The 25,002-nt window shown below is 37.2% G+C and overlaps 1 protein-coding gene across 23 annotated transcripts in view; it reads left to right on the top strand.

Moving 5' to 3' along the window:
• The window catches only part of ank3b (ankyrin 3b), a 180,347-nt gene that overhangs the window by 75,589 nt on the left and 79,756 nt on the right, over window positions 1–25,002 (top strand). For 5 of the 23 annotated variants that reach the window (XM_079851671.1, XM_079851673.1, XM_079851668.1 and 2 more), the window contains exon 1: window positions 15,472–15,769. The exons of 15 other annotated variants lie outside the window; for them this stretch is intronic. In XM_079851671.1, coding sequence (XP_079707797.1) covers window positions 15,737–15,769 — 33 coding nt within the window. In that variant the 5' untranslated portion in view covers window positions 15,472–15,736. Of the gene's footprint in view, window positions 1–15,440; window positions 15,770–25,002 lie in introns of those variants that run through there. 3 more of the 23 variants (XM_079851667.1, XM_079851661.1, XM_079851670.1) reach the window with 2 other exon arrangements.

The raw sequence follows: 25,002 nt of genomic DNA, 5'->3' as shown, positions 1-25,002 counted from the left end.
AAAACCAAAGAATGATCAGAAACGCCTGGATATCCTTTTTTGCTTATGAATTATGGAGACATTTCTGTTACATTCTTGCTTGATATGAGAGTTTGAAAGCGTGCGACTGCAATTGAGTTGTTCATGCATATGCACCCGTGTCTTTAGTCTCATAACAGACAACGTGGCTCAAATAGCAGCAATATCATAACAAAGATGATGTATGGTTTTAATATCGAAAGATTATCAGCACTATAATACATGTATAGGTAAATCTGAGCTAAATCTGTATGAAACCTGCCAGACTACAGCAAACGCATATAGTGTTAACAAGCCAGGTCCGTTCTGTCCCTCATGGGACGTCATGTCGTGATTGAAATCCTCCCTTCACCCTTTTCAAAGACTGAGAGCTTAACTTTCAATGACCTCTGTTATTGATGTGTGTGTGGCTGAAAATCTACATGCTAGAACTTTACGCAAGCCATTGACTTAGAAGAGCCGACTCACATTCTCATTCAGTCTCATTACAAACTGTTGCAGATGTTGGTAACCTGAATAACATACATTGAAAAAGATTCTCAGTAGAATGTACCTGAAGATTTGTTGTAGTAGACTAGATGAGTTTTTCAAAGGTGACAGAAGGGTTTAAAAGCCTGAGATTACAAATAATCTGTTTGTTTTTTTCCTTTAAGATTTAGGAAAACAAAGAAATGTTTAATTTAATTTAATTGCTAAAAAAGCCCAAATGCTTCACTAGCCCGACATGGAATCTGTCCTGGCAGAAAATGTAATTAATTCAATTTAATTCAATCAGTTTAATTTAAAGGTAGGTTAGGCAATTTTCAGAGAGGCTAGCAATAGCGAGCTAGCTTTGAAAACATGAGGTGCTCAGTGACTGACATCTGTCTAACTCTGCATAGCATGAAACGCTCTGTGATGTGTATAAAAATACATACGTTGACAGTCAGGTTGGACATTGTATCGGACCGAATGCAATGATTGGACGAACAATTTATGTTCCTACGCCTTCCACAAACGATATATATACATTTAGACCACTTAAAGGAATAGTTCACTTTAAAATGAAAATTCTGTCATCATATACTCACCCTCATGTTGTTTCAAACCTGTATGAATTTCTTTCTTCTGCTGAACACAAAGGAAGATATTTAGAAGAATGTCAGTAACCAGGCAGTTTCTGGGTCCCACTGACTTCCATAGTATATTTTTTTCCTACTATGGAAGTCAATGGGAATCAACATGAGGGTGAGTATATGATGACAGAATTTTCATTTTAAAGTGAACTATTCCTTTAACTTGACACAACACATCCCGTTGACCAGAAAAAAACATCTCAGCACTTTTACTGTGTGTGCTATTGTACTCGGCTTTCATCACAGGTTTGTAAGGTTGTTTCTTAGGCTGTTTTTCCGACTCCAATTTGGGATGAACCTTTTTGTGCTTGTATAATGGGAGCTGACGGTAAACGTTCGCTCACGGTATCGATACCTGAGAATCTGAGAGAGGACTCCCAGTATAGCTGTGGTCAAGGAGAGATTCTGCTAGGTTATTGATTGTGTTAAGATGTGTGAGGCTCGTAGAGGAGAACTCAGAGCCAAAGCATTAGTTCTGGCCTTGTTTATTAGCCTAGTGGGCGTTTATGGATCTGCATCTAGAGCTCAATCTAGGATCCGACACATTGATTAGTGTAGTCACATTCTTGATTTCACTACAGTCTAGATCTTTACATTCTCTGATGAAAATGTGACAGTGAATAAAATACACTGCCATGATTTGAGTGGTCGCCAGGGTGTTGTTCTGCATGGTAGCAACTAGCAAGTCTATGATATTCTGGTCTATAAACAGTGCCGTAATTTTTTTCATGTTTTTGGAAGAAGCCGCTTATGCTCAAGAAGCGCAACTCTGCTATATGTCTGCGCGCTGCCCACGAGGCTATTGGCACCAACAATAATGTTTGTTTTCTATTCAAATATATTTTAAAATGTTCTTCATACAAGTGATGGCAAAGCTGAATTTTCAGTCTTTAGTGTCACATGGTCCTTCAGAAATCATTCTTGTATGTGGATTTGCTGCTCAAGAAACATTTCTTATTATTATCAACAGTTTATGCTGCTTAGCTTAATAATTTTGTGGACCCTCATGAACTTCAGGTTTGTACCCGTCTTGGGATGCTGACATCATGGATGGAGTGGAGTTTTTGTGCGTACACTTTTGGCAGTGTATCAGGTGTCAAGCTCAATGCACAGTCGAGGCACGCAGGCGAACCAAAAAGGAAGAAAAAATCCATACTCCAGTCTGCTGCCTCCTGGCTGTTGGCAGCACTTTGCTTTCGTCCCCGGCCTGAGCAAAATGAAAACAAACACTTAGGCATTTGGATGACCGCCCACTTGCGTGATAGTCACATTTGATTTGATTCTTTTCTTTATTGTGCATTTGAAACCCACCTTAAAGAAACAACTTGTTTTCAGACACTTCTCCCTTCAGGCAAGTAGACAGATTGTATTGTGTGCGTCTGTGTGAACAACATGAGTTTAGCTCATAATGTCCTGTGCGCTGGTTGGCAGGTGCAGAGTAAATTATGTAAATGTAATAATAATTCATGCATATATTTTACAAACGCTGTCTGCGTCTTAGCCTTTCATTGAGCCGAACAGTGTTTTATCATGTTCCGGGTTCTATACAAGTTGTGATATACTGTTGATTGCCATAGAAAATAATTTGAACTCCTCTCAGTTTATAAAAAATATTGAATGTTGTGTACGGGTGTTTTTTTTTTTGTTTGTTTTTTCCTAGTGATTGAACAACTTTCATCCTTTTATTATATGGAGAATTGCAATCCTAAAATATGATCTTCAGTATTAAAAATGCATTATATATTTTTATTAATATTTTCATCATAATAATCAATAATTTCAGTGATTTTGAAAAATGTGTGTACTTGTTTTGTGCCGTGCTCGTGGTGAAATGTGATATATGTGACGTGTGAAGAAAAAATCTAAATATTACAAAATAGAATATTTTATTTTAGAATATTTTAATTTTCCAAAAATTTCCAACCAAGCTGTAATTTTGTACAATTATGTAAAAACAATTAAATATTATTTAATTAAATGTTAGCAATATATACAGTATTTTATTTTATTTTATTTTATTTTATTTTATTTTATTTTATTTTATTTTATTTTATTTTATTTTATTTTATTTTATTTTATTTTATTTTATTTTTTAAATGTCATTTCCACACTGAATGCTCAATGTGCTCACAACTCATAATAGGAAATCTTCATTGCTTTCAGAAAAAGACAATGTCTTGCCCCATAAACTTCCCAAGTTCCCATGCAGGTTCTTTACTGTAAACACAATTTATTTTTTGTTTTGTTTTTACAAACTGAGGAGCAAATCAAAATTTGCACTTTGCAAAAATGTACTTTGTTAAGCCTCATAATGGATTGCTTCAATTTACAGATTGAGTGAGGGCTCATTTGAATCAGTAGATTTTGCCACCAGCACAGAAACATTAACCCCTAGCTGTTAATTAATTTTAGTTGGAGTGTCTTTCACCCCACACCCTCTCGTTCATTCCACCCCCCTTTCTTTACCTCTTTATCTTTTTAATGTGGGTGCTTTGAGTGCAATATCGCTTCCTGCCATGCATTACTAAATGCACATGTTTTAAAGGGGGATGGGGTTCAGACCCCAGATATACACACATGAACACATGCTGCCACCAGCAGCATCATCACCCCCACCTTTTTAGAGCAAACAAGCCAAGCTGCTTCATTAATCCCCCGTCACTTATTAAGAACCAACCTCATTTTTCACAACCTCCGGCCCTTTTTCTTGCATTGTTTGAGGAAAGAGCACCGGGCTCCCTCGGGGTCTTCGTCCCCCTCTCCTCTTTTCCCCTGGAGCTGATGGGACACAGTGTCACGAGATACTGATTCTTTTTTCTCTTTCATCCCTTAATTCAATCTGTAATTGGTGTTGAAAAGGTCATTAAATAGTTTACTCAAAAATTTAAAGGGGATATTTTGAAGAGTGTTCAAGCTGCTCTTTTCCACACAATAAAAACTATATACAGAATATACATTATCTGTTGTGAAGGTGTTGTTGTCCTCATATGCATGCTATACAATGACACAGTTAGATATTATGCCATCTCATACTCTCCCTGGTTCACTTGAGATCAGACTATTCTAGTCATAACCTGACACTTCCTTTTGTCATTATGCGCATCCTGATATTGTTTTATGTGCTTTGAACGTTAGTCCGTATCCAGAAAGACACATTCATCTTTTAGTCAGCCTTTTACAACATTTTGACTGTTACATTAGATTGCAGCAGATTCAACAAAGCATGTTGTAATAAATCATTTAGCATTTGCACAATAAATCCAGTTATTTGTGTGTTAGACTGAGTTCATCGAAGAAGGTCCCAAGCCCTTTATAGTGACGAATTACAATCCTGACCTGTAACATGACAGAGAGCAGACAGAAATTTGTTTTTACAAGCCTTCCATAAAAACAAATAAACTAGTGAAATACAATAATATAAGTAAATACAATTTATATATTGCTTCCAAAGAAAAAGCAAAATAAATATATTGCTTTTTTCTTTACTTTAAAATGGTGTAGTTACAGTATCCACCAGCAGGGGACTATGCTAACCAGCCAAACCTTGACCCCTTGATTTAAACGAGAGAAATAGAGAAGGGCAAGGGGAGAGAGAAACTGTGTTACAACGAGACAGAGAGCTGAAGGAAGTACTGTAGGAAATATAAATAGGGTTAAGCCTGAAATGGAATTGAAGAGAGAGATTATAAAACAGAGAGAGAGAGAGAGAGAGAGAGAGAGAGAGAGAGAGAGACAAGGCTCTCCCAGGTTCACATTTAAATCACAGAGGACAGAAAGCTGATACAGCGTAAAATAGAACACACAGGAAAATCAAAGAATCTCAATTAATTTCCCAGTGCTGACATACAGACTCACACACACACATACATGGACAACAGTGTTTAATGAGTCCTTGTCTACAGGAAATGAAAGCAAAAATGTGAATTTACTTGGTTGATTTGAGATGTTGATCAGGTATTACTGAGATCAGAAAGCCATTAGACACATTGCATTTCTCCATTAGTGCAGATCAGTCTGGTTTTACTGAGAGAATGAAGGCATGTTTCTCCAGCGCTCCAGAGAGCCGCCCACTTTCTGCTGAGCTCTGCAAACATCAGGGAGAGAGATTGGCCTTATTTTCTCTTCTGTTCTGCTTGCTGTTCATCAGCTGACTGGGTGACTTAGGACACACTTTCTCCTGACTGTCGTGGACTGCATGACCTCCTGAGCAAAGACCTTCATCACTTCCCTGTGACACACTGACTATACACATCATTGACAGCATTGAGCAATATCTGTGTCCTCACATTTATGCTTGACACATACTAATATTGCGAACATGCTCCATTATACTGCATATTCAACATATTCTTAAAGCTTGATGTATCCCGAAACTGAAATGTAAGTTGTTACTCACTGAAAGTCTTCATCCTTATAATAAATCTCATAAAAAAATTAAATATGGACATTAATGATATCAAACATCATTTGGTTTTGTGTCTCATGATCAAACGTCATTGACATCAAATCTAACACTTTTTTTCATATTCCAAAGCAGAATGTGTATTTTTTTTTTCTGTTGTTGTGGTTCTTTGGAATGTATTTCTGGACGTTCACTGTTTACTGTACAGCTCAGCATGGCTGCTCACCAGCATATGTAATGATTTGGATGCTGATCTCCAGGATAGGATGTTCTTGTCTCCACCAAGAGCTTACTAGCTTAACCAGCAAGACTTCTGGCTAAGACTACTGATCCACCAGTTACACCAGTATCAGACCAGCTACAAAGCACTAATTGGTTTCCCAGCTAACAGGTTCTCTTAAATTTATGAACAAACATTTTACTATAACATTAATAGCATGTTTGTTCAAAGTCGTCTGGTCTTTAAAAATGTTCTCAAAACATTAGCACAAAAACATCACTTATATATTGTTCACGGGACATTTTTCCTGAAATGTTTTAGTTGGACGTTCATCTAACATTTTTCAAACGTCGCTTGTTTCAGAATGTTCAGAGAACATTGAAAAGTAATGTTCCCATAATGTTTGCAAAATGATAAGAGGGAAGGTTCCCTTAATGTTAATATAACCAAGAAAATATATTTTTTAAAAAACATTGGACGAATTACGGCTTTACAACCTAATGGTAACGTTAGCACGTTACGTTTGCTAGCTGTGTCATTGCTACAATTTGTTACCGTATGTGTTCATCTGTTTTTCAATTAAATTTAAATTACATGTTGCAATCAACTGACAGATTATTTGCATCTGTGCATATAAACCCCTTTTCAGTTGGTAAACATGGTGACGTTTCTTTGTGGGCGGAGCTTAGGTGGTGGCAGAACGATCCCTCTGGCCGCTTCGCTAACGTTAGTGTGCAAGTTTTTTAGCTTGTTTTTTAACAATGACTGGAGAAAATCCGATTTTATCTTAATGTGCAAGGTCACTCACTGTTCAGGACCGCGATTGTTATTTGCAAAAGTTAATTTTAACGGACATCCCAGATTGGCTGACCCGTACACGCTCATTCAATGGATGGACGATCTGACAGGATTAACGTCAACGCTACCTCCGGTTGAGTGGTCTGACTTCTACACCTACCTGATAGAGAAACCGAGGGTAAAGAGAAACTGAGGGCATATACATATTTAGATGCCTATAACTGTACTAAATGGTCACAAGACTTGTGTGGTAGCCTACGATCCGCAGTTCTGCCTAGCCAGCGCCATGGCCAGAAGACGACAATGTAAAGAGTGACTGACATTACGGTGCAATTTTAATGATGTGAATATTTTCTAGAAATAAAAATTCCAGATACAGCATATTCATTTTTTAACTATGTATTTGATTACACTTTCTTACCAGGTTCTTCAAAAAGTCTAGTTAGTCACAATCAATCAAAACAATGTATACAATCATAGGTGATTCACAAATAATCACAATCATTTAGAAAACATTATGTGATAAAATTTCAAATTGGAGCCTGTACTCTGTCGATTCTTGCACCAACAACACAACAAGATGACATTTAATAACAATAATAATAATTTAAGCTCCTTATTGTGTAGCCGAATCTGTGCTGGTTTGTATTGGCCGCCTCCAGTTTTCCGTTTGTTTTGCCTCCAGCTAGTACTGTGACGTCGGCGCAAAAGGGGTCTATAAGGCAAAGACAGTTTGAAAAGAAGACTTTTTTTTCCCGAGGAACAATAAAGCTTGAGTGCTTTAAGTGGGTTTAGAACTGAAGTCAAAGACTTTTGGTCATCATGGCAAATCTGGAACTATCAAGAAATGTTAAATATAAAAAATACAATTTTAAGATATTAAGTCATTTTTTGAAGTGAATATTGCTGGATTACTTCAGTGTCACATGGTTCTTCAGAAATCATTCTAAAATGCTTGTTTGGTGCTCCAGTAACATTTCTTAATATTATCAATGTTGAAAATGGAAAAAGGAAGAAAGAAAATAATTAAAAACTACTGAATCCTTCCTTTCTAGTTATCCTGAGCAGGAAAAGTCATACGAATTCATTTGTCAAAAAATGTGTGAAACCCTTAATGTTGTGTTCTGACATTTCAGTGCTTTCACACCTGAGCGTTTGTTTCGGCACCTAGCGCGTTTTCTCCCTTGATTCGGTTTGTTTAGGTATATGTGAACACAGCAATCATGCTCGAAAACACACCAAAACAATCGCTCTGAGACAGCCTGACCGAGGTGGTCTCAGCCTGATTGCAAATGAACTCTGGGGCAGTTTGCTTGAGGTGTGAAAGCAATCGTAATCCGACCCAACGGACCAGCGAACCAAATGGTATTATAATTCATAACGTGAAATGTGCTAGCCTATATAAAAAGATGTAGTGTCTAATTCTGTGAGTGAGCACATTAGTTATCACAGTTGAAAACCAAAAGAGCACCTCTTCATCTTAAAATGTTGTGTAATTGTTCTTCTCCGTGTGAGAATGCTGTCAAATAAAGCCACAATAAGCTCATGGAGCGAACCTGTCAATCATCTTGATGGATGAACGCAGAGGAAACTCTGACCAGTAAGAGGACAGTTGTAGTGGCATGTGACTTGCATAAACACATTTTGATATGCTTTGAAAGATTGCCTTGTGAAAGCGAACCGAACCAAGAGGAAAATGCAACATTGAAAAAAACAAAAAACGATATATAGGTATGAAATGCCCTTAATTTTGAAGGACTAACCTTGTAAAATTAAAAATTTTAAAATATTGGATCAGCATCCATTCCTACTGTTTGAATCTAATCATTTCAGCAGGGGTTTCCTCCTCATGCTAAGACAGTGATCTCATCACTCCTGGTGTGGGGGAGCTCAGATTGACGTAAGACCAAGAGCTGTTGGTCTAATTAATATCCGGTGCCAGTCAGAGAGTGTGTGTGTAATGGGTGTAAGCTCCACTTTTCACTGTACAGAGAGTGCAGAAATATCTCTACCTGACTCTGATGGCCTGAGAGTGTCCAGATTCTCCTGTTAAAGCACTGCTTTGGGCATCACTGTGTCCTGATGAAAAGAAACTCCTGTACTTTTCATACTGTTTTTGTATTGTGCATCTGCTGTCTTTGTCCTTGATATACACATCAATGCAAGATCTGCCTTTCTGCAGTGATTTTTAAATCTTTTATCTATGCTGAACATTCGTTTTTCTCTTTCATTGGAACAGAAATGTTGAAATGGATATAGCCTGATGAATTGCAGGCCAGACAAGTGTGTGTGTGTGTCTCTGACCGGTGGCGTGTGAAAAATAGAGGTTGTGATTGGGTGCTGAAGGGGCAGCTGAACCGTGAGACGTCCATCTGTGAGAACACAGGCGATTTCTTTACCACACACACACAGCTTTGATTTTGACGCACAGTTTATTACACTTTTCACTCAGATGTCCTGAGGGGTTATCAGACACAAGCTCTGTTTACAGTCTCTGAAATTTCACATTTCTGGTTTAATATTGTGCTTGGTTGTCTTTGTTTTATTCTATAGATTATAGAAAATAAATCTAATGAGTTTCAGAGCTTGGTTTTGGATCAATGAGACAAAAACCGTGAACAGATCGGTGAGTCTGCAGTGTTAATTATATGCACTATTGAACCGCAACAGTTTGAATATTTAGCATGAAGTGCATTTGATTATTAGTGAAAATAGGAAGCTTCTGAAGCTTCATCATGGGTTCCCAAGAGAGTTTGGATATGTTTCAGGAACATCATGCGTCTATCTATTGTTGAGGGGGGTGTCATTGGCAGTCCTGGCGCAGATAGTGCCCATGGTGAAAAAATAATTTAGTAAAGTACCATTTTTGTTTTATTTTATCTATACATTGTTAATGAAAGAAATTTATTATACTCTTATGCTCTAATAATTCAGAACCAAGTCTGCTTATTAGAATGATTTCTGAAGGATCATGTGAAATGAAATTTCAGCTTTACTATCGAAGCAATAACTTTATTTTAAATAACTTAGCATTTTAAAATATATTCAAATAGAAAACCGATATTGAAAACCGATCACGGTTTCCACAACAAATATATGATTTGAGCAGCTAATCAGCATATTAGAATGTTTTCTGAAGACTGGAGTAATGGCTGCTGAAAATTCAGCTTTGCCATCACAGAAATAAATTACAGTTTAAAATGTGTTTGAATATTAAACTATTACATTTTAATAATTAAATTACATTTCACAATATTGCTGTTTTTACTGTATTTTCGATCAAATAAATGCATCATTGGTGAGCATAATAGTCAGATTTTATCATTTTTTTTATATTCTTTATAATATTCTTGTATATGTATATCATATATTTATATGGGGGTCTAATGGTTAGAGAGTTAGACTTATTCTGCCTTCATGTGCTATCAGAAATGTTCTACTTCTCACTTCTGAAGTTGTGATTATGAGCTCATCGCATTAAAATTTGGAGTTGGCTCATGTCCAATTTTTTAACTAGGAAACCAGTATTTGCGATAATTCCGATAGCACTTGAAGGCAGCATTATTGTCAATATCGGCAGGAAAAATGTAGGTGGGGGAGTGAATGAACCACCATCAATACCCACGACTAAGGTGCCCTTGAGCAAGGCACCTAACCCCCAATCGCTCCCCGCGAACCCCAGCGAATGGCTGCCCACTGCTCCAGGTGTATGTGCCCATGGTATGTCTTCACTTATCACTGCTCCTAATGTGTATGCACTAACTTGGATGGGTTAAATGCAGAGGACAAATGTGGAAATAATTATTTGCTTGCTTGTAGATAAGCTTAAAACTTCTACTAAGATCCTAGCACAGCAATGCAGGAAATCAGTTGCTCACATTTTAGCGTCAACCACAAATATGCCACAGTTGACCAATCAGAATCAAGCATTCCAAGAATTGTACTGTTTGCATTTAAAGCATTTACTCGCATAGACAACTGAAGACTGGCTAACATTGATAAAGCTGACCTAAGGTGTGTGAAAGAAGGCATCATGAAATGTTCAGAGCCATATGCAGTTCATGCACTCATTGTGAATAATGTAATACTTCTATATTGTTCAGACCGCTGGCTAATGTGAGCTGACTGTTGTTCATTAGTCCAGGCCGGATCTGCTGGGACGCCTGCCGTCTCTTGAGCTGGAGTTAATGAGCTTTTCTGCCTCAAATGGCGTTGTTCGCTTATACTGTGCTGCAAGCCAGTCAGGACAGGAATGTTTTAGTAATGATAATCAGTACTAATGGGCTTCAAATGAGCTAAGAGTGGCACTGTACAACAGTAAGGTGACCATGATCTTGTGATCTGCTCACGGATCAGGACACGCGTCACAAAGTCTCTGATGCCATGCCTACAGTTTGTTCTACGAGGTCTGATATTGCTGGACTGGGACGCAACTCTGGGTGCAAAGCTTTTTATCAGTTCCCTGAAGCACAAAACAGTGTTTATAAGGGACTTGGTTGATGACATGAACACTTCTAAGTCTGAGGATGAATGGCTTTGATGATAATTATCAGGTTAGTGACATCACATCTTTTGAAAACCGTAAAGTGAGTGTTTTGTTTGAGGCATTTAGTAGTAGCAAGTAAAATACTGTAGATGCAAAAGTTTGGTGTCCGTAAGTTTTTTTTTTTTTTATAAGAAAGCTGCTTTTATTTGATGAAAAATACAGTTAACAAATAATATCGTGGATTATTTACAATTTAAAAGAAGTTTTCTAATTTCTAATTTTAAAGCATGAATTTTCAGCAGCCGTTACTTTAGTCTTCGGAAATCATTCTAATATGCTGATTTGGTGCTCAAGGAACATTATTATTATCAATGTTGAAAACAGCTGTGCTGCTAAATATTTTATTTATATGTTCTGACTTTGAATACAGGAGCAGATATCCTCCTCTCTCTCTCTCTCCAAAAAGTTGGTTAACACCAAATACGTATAAGCGGGAGTAGAATCTAAGTGCTGGGTTTTTAAATGGGAACTTGGCAACTATTTCAACTTAATAAATCCGTTTAGAAACCATTTGGATGGCTAAATAACCTGTTCTGGTGAGAATGGTGACTTTCTCCGCACCCCCCAGCGGAAAACCAGCCTTGCAACATGGGGACTAACGTCCCGGTAAGTTGGAAATAGGAAGTCTCGTGAGAAGCGAGAACGAGCGAAAAACACAAACTGCTTTATGGCAATTCAACATAAACACACACACCATATGATACTGTGTATGATCTATTACCCACCTCGGTAGACATAGCTCCACACGATAAAGTTGTCCGGCTCCCATAATAACAAATGCACATGAGCAGCGGTAGAAAGGAGGAGGGTGCCGCAAGTGAGATTTTTACTACAGTGTTGTGACGGCGCACAGCTGTAGGGGGAGCTCGTTGAGAAAACACACGACAACAAAAGGGAAAATCAGCGAAGAAATGGCTAGAGTTGCCATGTTCCCCTTTAATAAAGTAACAAACAAAAATTGAAACACAAGAAACAGAAACACAAGCAGAACTGGAACCATTACAAACAACAACTGACAATGCAAAAAGAGACACAACAAGATACACAAGGGGTAGCAAGCTTAACAGGGTAACGAGTTAACGAGACACACCTGGGGGAGACAATCAAGGGGAAAAACTACAAAATGACTACAAAAAGGCACATGCGACAGAAAACAGGATGAATGACAAAAGTTTAAGACAAACAAAGAGAACAAATGACACTTTGAGTGTCATCTCTATAAAATGATATCATAAAATATACACAACGTAAACTTTTTAATATAGAATTGATACCAATTAAAAAATTTGTAATAATAAAACTAATTTCTAGAACTATTTCCTGAAGATATTTATATAGAATTTCCTGTATAGTTATTAACTGTTTCCTGTAGATAGTGAATCAAAAATTCTCTTCATCATTGTATTTATTTGAGTAATGTTCAGACTCATCCTTGGACTCTTGGCGGTGTGGTAAACAGTGGTCTTCTGGGTGTGTGTGTTTGCACGGTTGTGTGGTTCTCTGGAGATCTGTCAGAGCTTTAATCCAGATGTACACTGGATGTACGCTGATGTGTACAACACATCAGAATCATGTGTTGTACACATCTAGAAGTTCACACAGGAGCACAGAGCAACAGACGCAGCTGGACTGGCCCACAGATGCGGTGTGTGTGTGTGTGAAAAATCAAAAATATATCAGTGTTATTATTTTGAATAAAAGTGACATTGGTTCTGAGAAAATAATTATTTGTTTGCAGATGCCAGTTATTTAGAGAAAAGATGTGCAAGACGTGATTAATATGTGATTTTCAGCAAACTCGAGGCACCTTGAGTTGGTGGGTGAATCCCGCCTCAAGTAATGACGCAAAGGGACTGTGATGCGTACGATGTCCTGTACAATAAAGCCCTGTTTCTAAACATTGTCCACTGATTGTCTAAATGGAAGAAGTGTAAATGGAGAGGTCTTGGCAGGAAGTGCTTCTTTAAAGGGGCAGAGTAATATATTAATATTAGCAGATTAATGTTATGTTGATGCACACGTTCACCGCTCATGCGTTTCCAGAGTTAAACCATGAATGTTAAAATAGACAAGTTAGCTGGTGTGTCAGATCACGTCTTCTCATTCTGTGTGTTTGTGTGAAGGTAAACTCTATTTCAGGGCTCGTGTCCCCTCTGCAGTGAGGTTGGGTTGCTATGGCAACACTGCATTACTGAGACGTATAGATCCTCAACTTGCGTCCCACTATAATTGCATGTTTTTGAGGTCTGTGTTCAGTAAACAAACATGAGCATCTGTCTATGACATTCAGTGGATTATAATCGATTTGATGATTTGATACTGGTCTCTGGTTTGTGGGCTATTGACCAATAATAGCAAATCTCTCTTTATCACAAATGCCTTTTCGGATTATTTAAAGGTGAGTTGTGTATTGTTCAAATACTTCTCTTACTTGTAGAGACAACTGTATGTACACCAAGTGTCAACACTGTTGCTTTATCAAAACGTTGTTTTGTTTGTGCGAGAATCCAATCAACCTGACACAGGAACACTGACTGAGCCAATAGTGTGAGTTTGGGGCGGGACTTTCTAATTGTTTTACCAATGGCAGACGGTCAATGTTTGGGAAACATGTTTAAAAAAAAAAAAGTTATTATTTTTACTAATGACCCTTACTGTAACTTTTTAGAATGTTCAAAAAACATTATTTGGAATAAATTGAATGAATGATTTTTCCAGTACAATTGTTCAATATTATTTTTACTTGGGCTGTAATGAAGTGTTATTGCAAATTATCTTTCATTTGTCTTCAAATCATTTTTTTTATTACAAAGGGGAAATGAGGGCTGACAGATTTTTAAATATTTTTGAAAGAAGTTACTTATTACTGTAAAAATGTATTATTAATATTACAAAATAACTGTTTTTCTATTTTAATATATTTTAAAATGTAATTAATTCCTGATGACAAAGCTGAATTTTCATCATGCTGATTTGCTGCTTAAGAAACATTTCTTAATATTATATCAATTAAAACAGCTTAATGTTTTGGTGAAAACCACAAAAAGTATTTGCACATTTAATCCAAAGTTAAAACGTATAAATTTGCATTATGTAACAAAATATAAAAAATAATGCATTTGCTTTAAAGAAACATAAAAACACAAAATTAAGTTAGTTAGCCTAGGTTTCAAACTTTGAAACAATATATTGTTAAAAAATATAGACATATTGGTTGTCAAACTTGTGGGACATGTTCTTTGTTAATATATTTGTAGTATGCTCATTCTGCTGGGACACCTGTGTGAACTTGAGGGGAACGAACTAAATACATTCATAATATATGACCTTAAGACCACTTGGTTAAGAATGATTGAAAAATGTCTCAGAAAAGTGAAGTTAGTTGTAAAAAAGCTATCATTTGTTTGCAGATGTCACTTTGTTTGATATCTAATGCATTGAAATTCAGACATTTTAAGTGTCCAAAAGTATATGTCCACTGTATATCCTCTCTGGGTAAGTGACTCAGCAACAATGTTTTACAATAAAGTTGCATTTTCTAAACACACAGGTGCATTACTAGTGCACAAATGACACATTTCAACTTAAAGCAACCATTTAAAGCAACCCAAGTTGCATTGTCTTCAAAGGTATGTATCTTTTTTTACAGTATATTGTAATATCTAGTTCCTCCAGCTTTAATCATTTTCCACTTGAACTGGGAATAGATTAGGATATTTCAAAATCCACTGTGATATACTGTCAGTGGCATTGATTTAATTAATGGAATGGGCCATTGGAAGGGCACTGTTGTAGGAATGTGTGTGTGTGTGTGGCGAGGGGGGCTGGGGTTGGCTGGTGCTGGTGGTGTAATGTTGCTGATGCGGGCAGAGACTGCTGCAACCTCCCAGAGAAACACAAGCAAGAGAGAGAGAGAGAGATAAAAGACAGGGGGCAAACTAGTCCAGTCTAGTCCAGAGACACAGAGGTGCTGATTGGCAGAGCCCCGGATCAGGGCAACACCGCAACCGCTCATAATACCTGGGGAAATGCCCCCAAATCCCCCTTAAGCTGGGCTGCTGTACTCCAGCATGGCTGACTGGCTCCTAACAGTAGCGGCGGGTTGAGTTGTACTGAATCTGGCTGCCTGTGCCGGGGTATTTGTGCAGCCGAGGGGACGGGAGGGGGTGTGCGTAAAAAGAGCTGATAAGCAGGATGACAATAAGACTCGAGCAGGACAGATTCCAGTCGGGGAGGCCTGCCGCACGGAGGGGCCCGCTGCTATTTCGGTCCACCAGATCATGATTACACTCAGCCAGGAGAGAGACCACTAGTGCCTACAAATATGGTAAGTGCCGTCCCATCCGAGCAAGTATGTGAAGCTGGTTGGAGCAGAGGGTGACAGCTGGGAATGGGAGTAGGCTAACGGTGCTAATGTCCTGCATCCGTATTGATGATAAAGTGGATTTGTGTGGTGTGTGGGGTAGAGTAATGCTACTGGATTTCGGCTGGGACGCTCCGAATCGCTTTTCACATAGTATCGTAGTATCTCAAAGTTGACAAGGGCATGTGTTTTCAGCTTTAATGCACCTCCGGAGTGACCGATTCCAAACTCTAGGTCATTGATTACCGGGATCGTTCAAGACTGCAAGGTGAAAATGACAATGGAGGACAAAAAAGATGGAGAAACAGTAAGTTCCACTTTGAAACAATATAGAAATGTGGAAGCTGTTAGGTTTGACCTTGTTTGGGGTTTAGCTGATCACTGATGGTGTGGTGTTTTCGGAGGAAGGTTGGAGTGTAGTGGTGCATTGCTTGAAAGGGCTCCGGTTTCATCGGACAGTGTAACAGGAAGGCAGTGGGATCCAATTAGATATGCAAGCTTGTAATTTAGATTGATATAAATCTGAACTCTACTGTTGAGTTCATTCAGTGCACTGTGCGGCTGATTTTGAGAATTGGATTGTGCATCAGGTTCTGGAAGTGGAACTGGCGTGGTATGTTGTGGACTGACTTTTGACACCTGCCATTGGCCGGTGACTTAAGAATATTTACCAACCATAAATATTTTTTACCAGCCATGAAACTGTTTTTGCAAAAACATGTAGTTATGACACCAACATTTTAGATACCAGTGAAAATGCACAATTCTCTATTCCAGTTTCGATATCACAGCTAAAACTACTAGCCCAATCATTTTTATAATTAATATCAATTGAAAGACTAGTAACAGTAGTTTTCAGTTAGAGACATTGAATAAACTAATCAAATGTAAAATAACAGATAGTCTTTACTCTATAAACATAAATGAATCCTTATTAAAGTTACAAAAGTTATTCAGTCAAGAGCAGTGAATAATTACACAGAAATGCCACTAGGCGCATTTCCATTACATATGGATTTCTAAATATTTTTTCTAAATATCGATAAAAAACTATTGCAAAATGACGCCGTTTCCATTAACCGATGTTATGCGACTAAAACTAGGTTTATATATATCACCGCACTAGACATTATTATTATTAATGGAAGGAAACGTAGGCGTGTTATCCCAGCATTAATGGCAAGGAATGACCCTTACTGTGAGCGGCACATATGAGGTGTTTCTCACTCATTTCTGCTTCGAGGTCTTGATTGTGGCACCTCTATGAGGTTTAGAATCCAGTATTTCTGTAATTCTTTTGTCTTTTATGAATTTAATAAAGAACTCTGTCTCGTATTCTGTCCAAACACTCCGCGCCTTCTAAGTCAGGTGACAGTAAATGCGCAAAAACTGTTTCCATTGCAGTTTTGCGAAATATTCCTTTTTCGAATTGCCTGAAAAACCACCTCATGCGAGCGTAAAAACTTTTTTGCGATAAATGGGAGTTTTTACGAAATTGACGTGTTTCCATTGGGCGTATTTCCAATTCACAATTTCAATTTGCGCAATTTGAAGGGTAATGGAAACGCGGCTACCTAATATTCCTGCTGCTGCAGGGATCCAATACACTGATACTAGTACACATCTGTTTACATTCACTTACTGTAAGCCATATCCGACTATATTTACTTGTATACCCGCCGAGACGGGCATTTTTGACATATTTTTTCTGTGAATTTGTCCGTTCAAGTGCAAGAAGATGTGAAAGAGAGCGCATTTAATTCAGTATTCGCACATTGTCTCATATGCAGCTTTCTGCCCACACAAAACTTTTCCAAACAGCTCGCGAGTAACAAATGGTGTTCCCTATTGCGTTTTGCACTTGAATATTTAAATTGCCATGGCTTAAACTCTTGTGAGGATGCAGCGCTGGTCAACTGTCCTGAGCATCATACACATTTGTTTACGGTCATGTTCTCACAACAGTGCATTCTTAGAATTCATAAAAATGTTACTGGCGATTGACACTGTTTCATATATTCGCCAATGCCGTTTTTTTCCTCGCATTTGTTGCTTGGCGAGTGTTAATTTTTGTTAAATACAATCATGATATTTAATGCAGGATTTTAACCAACAAAGTTGTCTAACTTGGTGCTAACTTTGACAAAAAATTAGCTGGTCACATTTCAATTAAAATAATATTATAAAATATAATAATATTTATACAGAACTGCTTTACTACTTATTAATATTTGAAAAACGTTTGTATGCTACATCAGTCATGTGGTGCAACAAACATGCAGAAAAAAATAGAGAATTATATCATAAACCCCTTCAGAACCTCATGGCTGTGTGTCAAGGTCATTATGCCTCTTAAAATATAATTTGGCCTTTTTATGACAAAGCAAGTCTAGTTCAGGTTGAAAAATGTCATGTGGTGCAACTCCCAAAAAAATGCAATTATATTATTCATGATATTAATAAAAACAATGTATTTGAAAACTTTTTGAAAATGATAAAGAAGATGTGTACACTCAACATGTATTCAAGGTGTAAGGTCGTTACATATAAACTTTTCTTAACCATATGAAATCAACATGAATACAAAAAGTACATTTCTAAACGCTTGTAATATGTGTTTTAAAAAAGATTTTTCTTTATCATGGCAATATGTCATTGACCCTAAGTCAAATAATCTCAGAATGGACAAATATCATCAGATCTTTGTTCTGTTCTGGCCAATACATCGATCTGTCATTATTCAGTGGCATAGTGCTTTTACAGTTGTCAGTTGTTTATTTGATTTGTTGTTCTGCACTTGTCAGCGTAAACTAACTTTGTGGGCAGCTCTCCCACATTTGGCCTGCAAGAGGATTTCCTCAAAGCCTTTACAACATCTTATTGCAATGCATCTCGACAGCTGCATGAAGTGACCCACACACCTCACAAATTGTCTGAGAGGAACACCGACTAATATACACTCTTGCCCATACTAGTTGCCCCCACCCAGTCACTGGTTAAACCGGAAAAATTGTTGTGTCTTCTCTAAACATTGTTCCTTATTGTGCCAGATTTATAAGTGCACTTAATATCTTTGTTTTTTTTCTCCAAATAATAATATATTTGAAGGAAATATAACCACTGGGATAACTCAAGTACTCCTGAGGGAAAATTTGACCTTTAACCTCAAAAATGGTTGCAAGCGGTTTTTCATGATCCAATCAATTCCCATTGGTAAAAGCATTCTTGCCCTACGGTTTATCCTCTTATTGAATATACTGTTTCACTCTGAATTTGATGTTTTTAAGTCAACATTTTAAATGTACTATAAGCCAAAAAAGGAAATTTGTTTAAAAAAAAAAAAAAGAATCCTCACCAAGGCTGCATTTATTTGATGAAAAATAGTTAAAAAATATATATATTTTTAAATGTATATATTTCAAATATATATACATTTAAAATACATTTAAAGAAGATGGTCTGATTATGTTTGCATAGAGGGCTGTGAACACCTAAAAGCTTTATTTTCATTCTCCATGCTTGATGAGTTTTGCAGGTGCTAACGCTTTATCATCATGAAGCGTGACACAGGACGCCGTTTCATTCTGCAGTCCTGCTCTATCTGCACTCTACACTGAAGAGCGTCAGAAACGAGGACAGATACATCACACACTCAGCTCTCTTCATGCATGTGCTGTTATCTGAGCATGCTGCGATTGTGTGTGCGTGTGTGCAGTGTCAATTGAAAGCTTTTCTCTATGGCTTAAAACACTGCACTCACTCGCCTCCCTGCAGGCAAGTCGCATTATAAAGACAAACAACAGCGTGCGTGTGTGTAAAACAATCATTGTATGTGCTCATCCGACTCTGTTGGCTGCAAATCGAACATTCCTGACTGGATAACTGCATAATCTCCAATAATTTTGCCACATGTTTTGCTTGTCATATGGATAATGTAGGAGCTAGATACAGATCATGGCTTGTACTTGTCCTGTATCCTGATATACATGAATCCAAGGACATCTAAACATGTTTCAAAGAATATCTTTATCTATCTATCTTTCTATCTTTTTTTTGTGGCATGTTCTCAAAGATCATCATAAGCATTTGCTACTTTCATATAATCTCAATACATTTTGCATTAAGTTCTTGCTTAACTTGTGTGGACTCTCATTAATAATTAAAGACTTACATTTTCTTGAAGACAATGTGAGTTCTTGCTAGTGCATAATGCAGGGGATTCTAGGCAGTTGCATACTGGCCCAAATCAAAAGAGCATTGACATTTTGGTCCCTGAATAAATGACAAGACACTCTTTTTTTTCTTTTCTTTTTTTTCTCTTCTTTTTTTTCTCAGAAGGTGAAGCACTGCTTCTTGGGCGGAGTGATTTGCTCGCAGCACCTGAGAAGCCCCGTGGTGAGGAGCAGAGAGTTTGCTCAGAGTTGGAGTAAATCACTCCGCCCAAGTAGCAGTGCTTCGCCTTCTGAGAATATAGTTCCCAGTATGTATATGGTTAGAAGATGGCTGTGTCTCATGTGACCTTGTTATTTGTACACGCTGTGACTTATCACAACATGTAAATAGGAAAATGTTGGCGTTATTTTGTCACTTATTGGGAGCTGTATGCTAGCTAGAGCCGTTTACCTCCAGTCTTTGTGCTAAGCTAGGCTAGCGGTGGGTGTGTCAGACAGAGTTACGGCACGCTCGGAGATGAAAAGGGTATGTATGGACTTATCTAACTCTGGGGGATACGGTGAATAAGCTAAAGTCCCAAAAAGTCGGCGTGTTCCTTTAATCAAAATGTCATTACTTGATCTTCCGGTGAAAAGGCAGACTCTCAATATAAATAGTGCTGACTTAGCAAACTACTAGTTAAAATACATATAAAATACACGCACAGTAATTTGCATTCATAGCTATGGCAAATTAGCATTAGAGATCTGTATATTGGCACTTCTTACTGACTGTAACTGGCCTCATTGTGTGTGTTAGCCTGTGTGTTTCTGTAAGGCTTGTGCTGGGTTTCTGCTAATGCTGGCTGATGAACAGCCCTTGTAAAACTCATTTCCATTTGGCGCTGGGCTGCGGGATGGGACATTTCCTCAATCTGATGATATGACCTGTCTGTCAACTACAGAGTCAGTGTAACGAAGGCAAGCTAATAAGAGCTGTGCGTGTAAACCTCACTCTCCTGGCCTCAAGAGGCACACTAGCAACTGACCGTAGAGACGTCGATCTTTATTGTGTTATTTTTGTAACACATTGTGTTTGTCTTTATTTATTGTGACTTCCCTGTTATTGTGCCCGCCTCCCATGCCGCAGACGGCGGTTCAAATCTTGCTCGGAGTAGGTTGACCCGGATGGAGGGAAGGTTTAAGGGGGCGAGTGTAACAGAGGCGAGCTAGTAAGAACTGTGTGTGTAAACCTCACTCCCCTGACCTCAAGAGGTGAAGAATTTCTGTTGTCAGAAAAAGTTATGTCTCTAATAGGTCAATAATATAGCTTTAAAAATCTAAAAAAAACCCGTAAGATTTTTAATGAAATTCGACAATACTTTTACAGTATTTATTAATCCGAATATATTATTACATTTCACATTATATAAATGAACATTTGGTAATGTATTATAAATTAACATTAAAGTCAGCATGAAAGGGTTATAATTAACTAACACTAAAAAAATGTATTCTATAATTATAATATATTCTAATATATAATACTAAAAAAGTATTCTTTTTTATTTGAATTCATAAAAATGTGTGGTGATGAAAAAGGATTGATTTATTTATAAAGTGAATTATTAAAACACACAGTCTAAACTAATTCTCAGAAATGAATTAAACTTAATGGAACTTTCAGTAGCAAAAACACAATTTTTACCCCTGAAATAAAAAAATATATAAAAAATACACTTGCTTCCAAGGTGCTCTTAAGGTGCACAAGGAGGCACTATCAAACTAATGTAATGATACACTTTTAATTGCCTAATAAAAAACAAATTAAATATATAGCTGCAAGCACTAATTAATGAGGCCAAGCTCAAAAAAGGCATGATAAGTTATGCAAGCATGGCTGTGAGCATTAGAACAACTGGAACAATAAGTAATTAAATACATCTTTAGATTATTTTAGGCAAAACATATGAAAATCACTTGTAAAATGATTTAATTGCTTATGACTTTTGACCAATTGGTGGTGCTCTTACCAAATTGATGTCATGTGGTCAGTGTGAGGGCAAAATGACACATTCAAAGTTTAGTATCAATATGCCAAAGCCTTGAAGTGTTACAACCTCAGAATCTGCTTGGCATCATGCCATGAATTTCGTTGATGTGTTATTTGAAAACTGGTCTTTTTGGTCTATCAGAAATGGTTTAATAAATTTTTGCCAGCATAGTCTGAATATAGTGCTGATTACACATACCGAGATTTGTAACAATATGCTAATGAAATCATAAAATACAGCATTTTACGACAAAATGATATTACGGAAATGGCTGATGCCCAAAATGAAAATAAAATCCATTCCAGCCTGCCAGCAAGGTCTGAAGATGATCTGAGCCAATTTTGGTGAAAAAATGGACAAACCATCTAGGATGAGTTCCAAAAAGTAGTTTTCTTTGTTTTATATGTACGTGCAAATTCGGACAGTTGGTGGAGCAATAGGGAATGAGTTAACGATACCAAATTATCTGTGGTTAATGTTCAGAGTATCCTCTTTCTGTGTGCCAAATTTCATCATTTTCCTGCAAGCAGTTCTATGGGCTGCCATAGATTAAAGAGCGGAAGATGAACAAGAAAAAGGAGGAGGTGTTATAATAATAATAATAAGACATACCTTCTGTGTTTGGCCCCTAATTATTGCAGTGTTCATGGTTTCATTTAATTTTGTCTTGCCAGCAAAATTATCTTAAATATATAATAATTATTTAATTTATCTTGTACAGACCTACTTTCTAATGAAGAAAAAGACTTCATGCAGGTTTTGTTGAGGCCTTTCCAGAACATGATGTGTGGTTCCTAGTGATACAGAGAGCATGAGAGAGAGAGAGAGAGAGAGAGAGAGAGAGAGAGAGAGAGTAAGAGAGAGAGACAGACAGAGACAGACAGACATGTTCAAAGGAAACTCCCACACACTGCAGAGGTTGAGCCCACAATAGAGAGAGGATGACATTTCTACATGCTACAGTAGCTAGACAGAAGCCAGGGACTGATATTGCTAGAAAAATATTTTATAATGAACCCGAATCAAATACTTACACCCTCATTTCATTAAATTCCTCCAAAAATGTACTGTCATTGACTCATTTATTTAAAGGTGAAGTGTGTAATTTCCAACCAGATCTCATGGAAAAAACGGAACTATGTTACAAGATGGCAATTTCAAATTCGTACGATGTAAATCATACAAAAACTTACGATTATTAGAAAAAAAGGAAGCATGTAGGTCCACCTCTAACCCCACCCTAATCATACCCGTCACTGGGGCGTAAGCAGATTGTACAAAAACATACGAATAGGATTGTATGAATTCATATGAATTAGCCACATTTGCCAAAACATAAAATAGTTACAAATTGCTTTGAGGTTATTTTGGTAATTTCTGCACAAATATCACCAAACGAAATTGTAAAAATCAAGACTGTTTTTCTTAAACAACTCCCCTCACCTGCCATTGGTCAAACTAGCAGACAGTCCCGCCCCAATCTCATGCCATTGGTTGAGCCAGTGCTGCTGTTGCTATGATGTTCAAATACAAACAGCAACAGATTTGATAGAGCAACAGAGATACAAGATCCATCCAAAATCACATACTGCCTGAGTATATACTACATTTCATGAAAAACATACTTTGTGACCATAACGAAAGTATGAATGTGTAGTAGGAATGACTTCTAGGCACATACTAAATCCCCCATGTTGTGATTGTTATGTGATATAGTAGGTCATCTGGGTACTTTTCACCTACTGTTTCATGAATTCTGTGAAATCAGACATGCTTATTATTTCATATGAACATGAAGGTTTTGAAAATTGATCCCCAGTTTCAGTCATGCTTGTGTGTGAAAGGATAAGATAGTGTGTTTTCATGTGTGTGTCGGGGTGTGTCAGGACTACAGCACTGCAGCAACGGCAGACACACCCTCTCTCTCTCTCTCTCTCTCTCTCTCTCTCTCTCTCTCTCTCTGTGTGTGTGTGAATATCTGGACACTGAACTGTTAGCACAGACCACACCTTGTTCCCAGATCTTCATTTATTATATGCTCATTCACATGAACTAGCGTTTTTATGACACCTGATCTTTTTATTTTACCTCATCCATCATATTCAGAATAATAATGTTTTAGTGTTTCATGCACTGAGACCTGTTAATATAGAACTGCACAGACAGATCCAACACACTAAAGCATGTAAAGCATGTATGAGGAGTATGTCTGGCATTGCACTAGGATAGACTAGGGTGTTGTGGTTAAATGCTATTTTCATTACAGCTAACAGTGTTGGAATTAGCATGTGGTTGGATGGTCACATGGATTGTTTTGGTGATTGTTTTTTTTATGATATAGGCTACCATGCACATTAAACATCTTAATTATTATTTCATGTTTTATTATTATCTCACAAAAACTGTCAAGAAATGTCCAGGTGAAATATCACCCCAAAATCAAATAAATAGACACGAAACTGTAATTTCTTGCAGTCAAACAATCTATTTATTATTGTATTGCAAAAAAAAAGATTACATATCAATTTTTGACTTCTAAACAAACAAATAAACAAACAAAGAAAAAATTATCGTACAGTTGTTTAAGTACATGTAATATTTGCTATACTGAATTTTAGCTCAATTGCCATGAAAATAATATCACAATGGTTCTAAAAACACTCAAATAAATAAGCATATATATATATATATATATATATATATATATATATATATATATATATATTCCTGAAATGAAGTCACATCGGGTCAAAATTGCATTGTTGAGTAAAACTAAAGAATTTTACTGGTTCACCAAATGCACCTGCAAAACCAAATGAGGATGGAAAAGACCAGCACACTCTTGTAATTCCAGTTTGCATATTCAGGTTTATGAAGTCTTCACTCTTCCAGGATGAATAATGGATGAGTAATGGATTGCTCCTCATGCTATATTCACTTCCTGTATGAATGCTTCAGGAATCCCGCTCTCAGGGCAACACTGCTTCAAGCTCTGTGACATTTCCTTTCTGTTCTTTCTCAGGCCCTCTTTTACATAACTACAACCAGTTTATACACAGTTTATTTGTGTTTCTGTTATTACAAATGTCATATAGCTCATAATCAGACACAGTCGACAGCAGGAATCTTGGCAATGTCCTGCTGCACGATCAGCCATTTGTTTAGAGATCTGAGCTGCACTTCACTTCTGTTTCACAAAGCACTTGATATATGTTCATTTTTTAGAACAGTTCATTTTTTAGAGTTAGATTTACTGAAGACGATGTGAGCGGAAATCTGGGTGCTAGGGCACTGCCATGTCCATCAATATCCACATCTCTTTCTTTTGCCTTTTT

The sequence above is a fragment of the Squalius cephalus genome, assembly GCF_949319135.1.
Source record: "Squalius cephalus genome assembly, chromosome: 19".
NCBI classification, from domain to species: domain Eukaryota; kingdom Metazoa; phylum Chordata; class Actinopteri; order Cypriniformes; family Leuciscidae; genus Squalius; species Squalius cephalus.
Note: the sequence above shows the minus strand (reverse complement) of the source record. Positions and strands in the feature narration are given on the sequence as shown.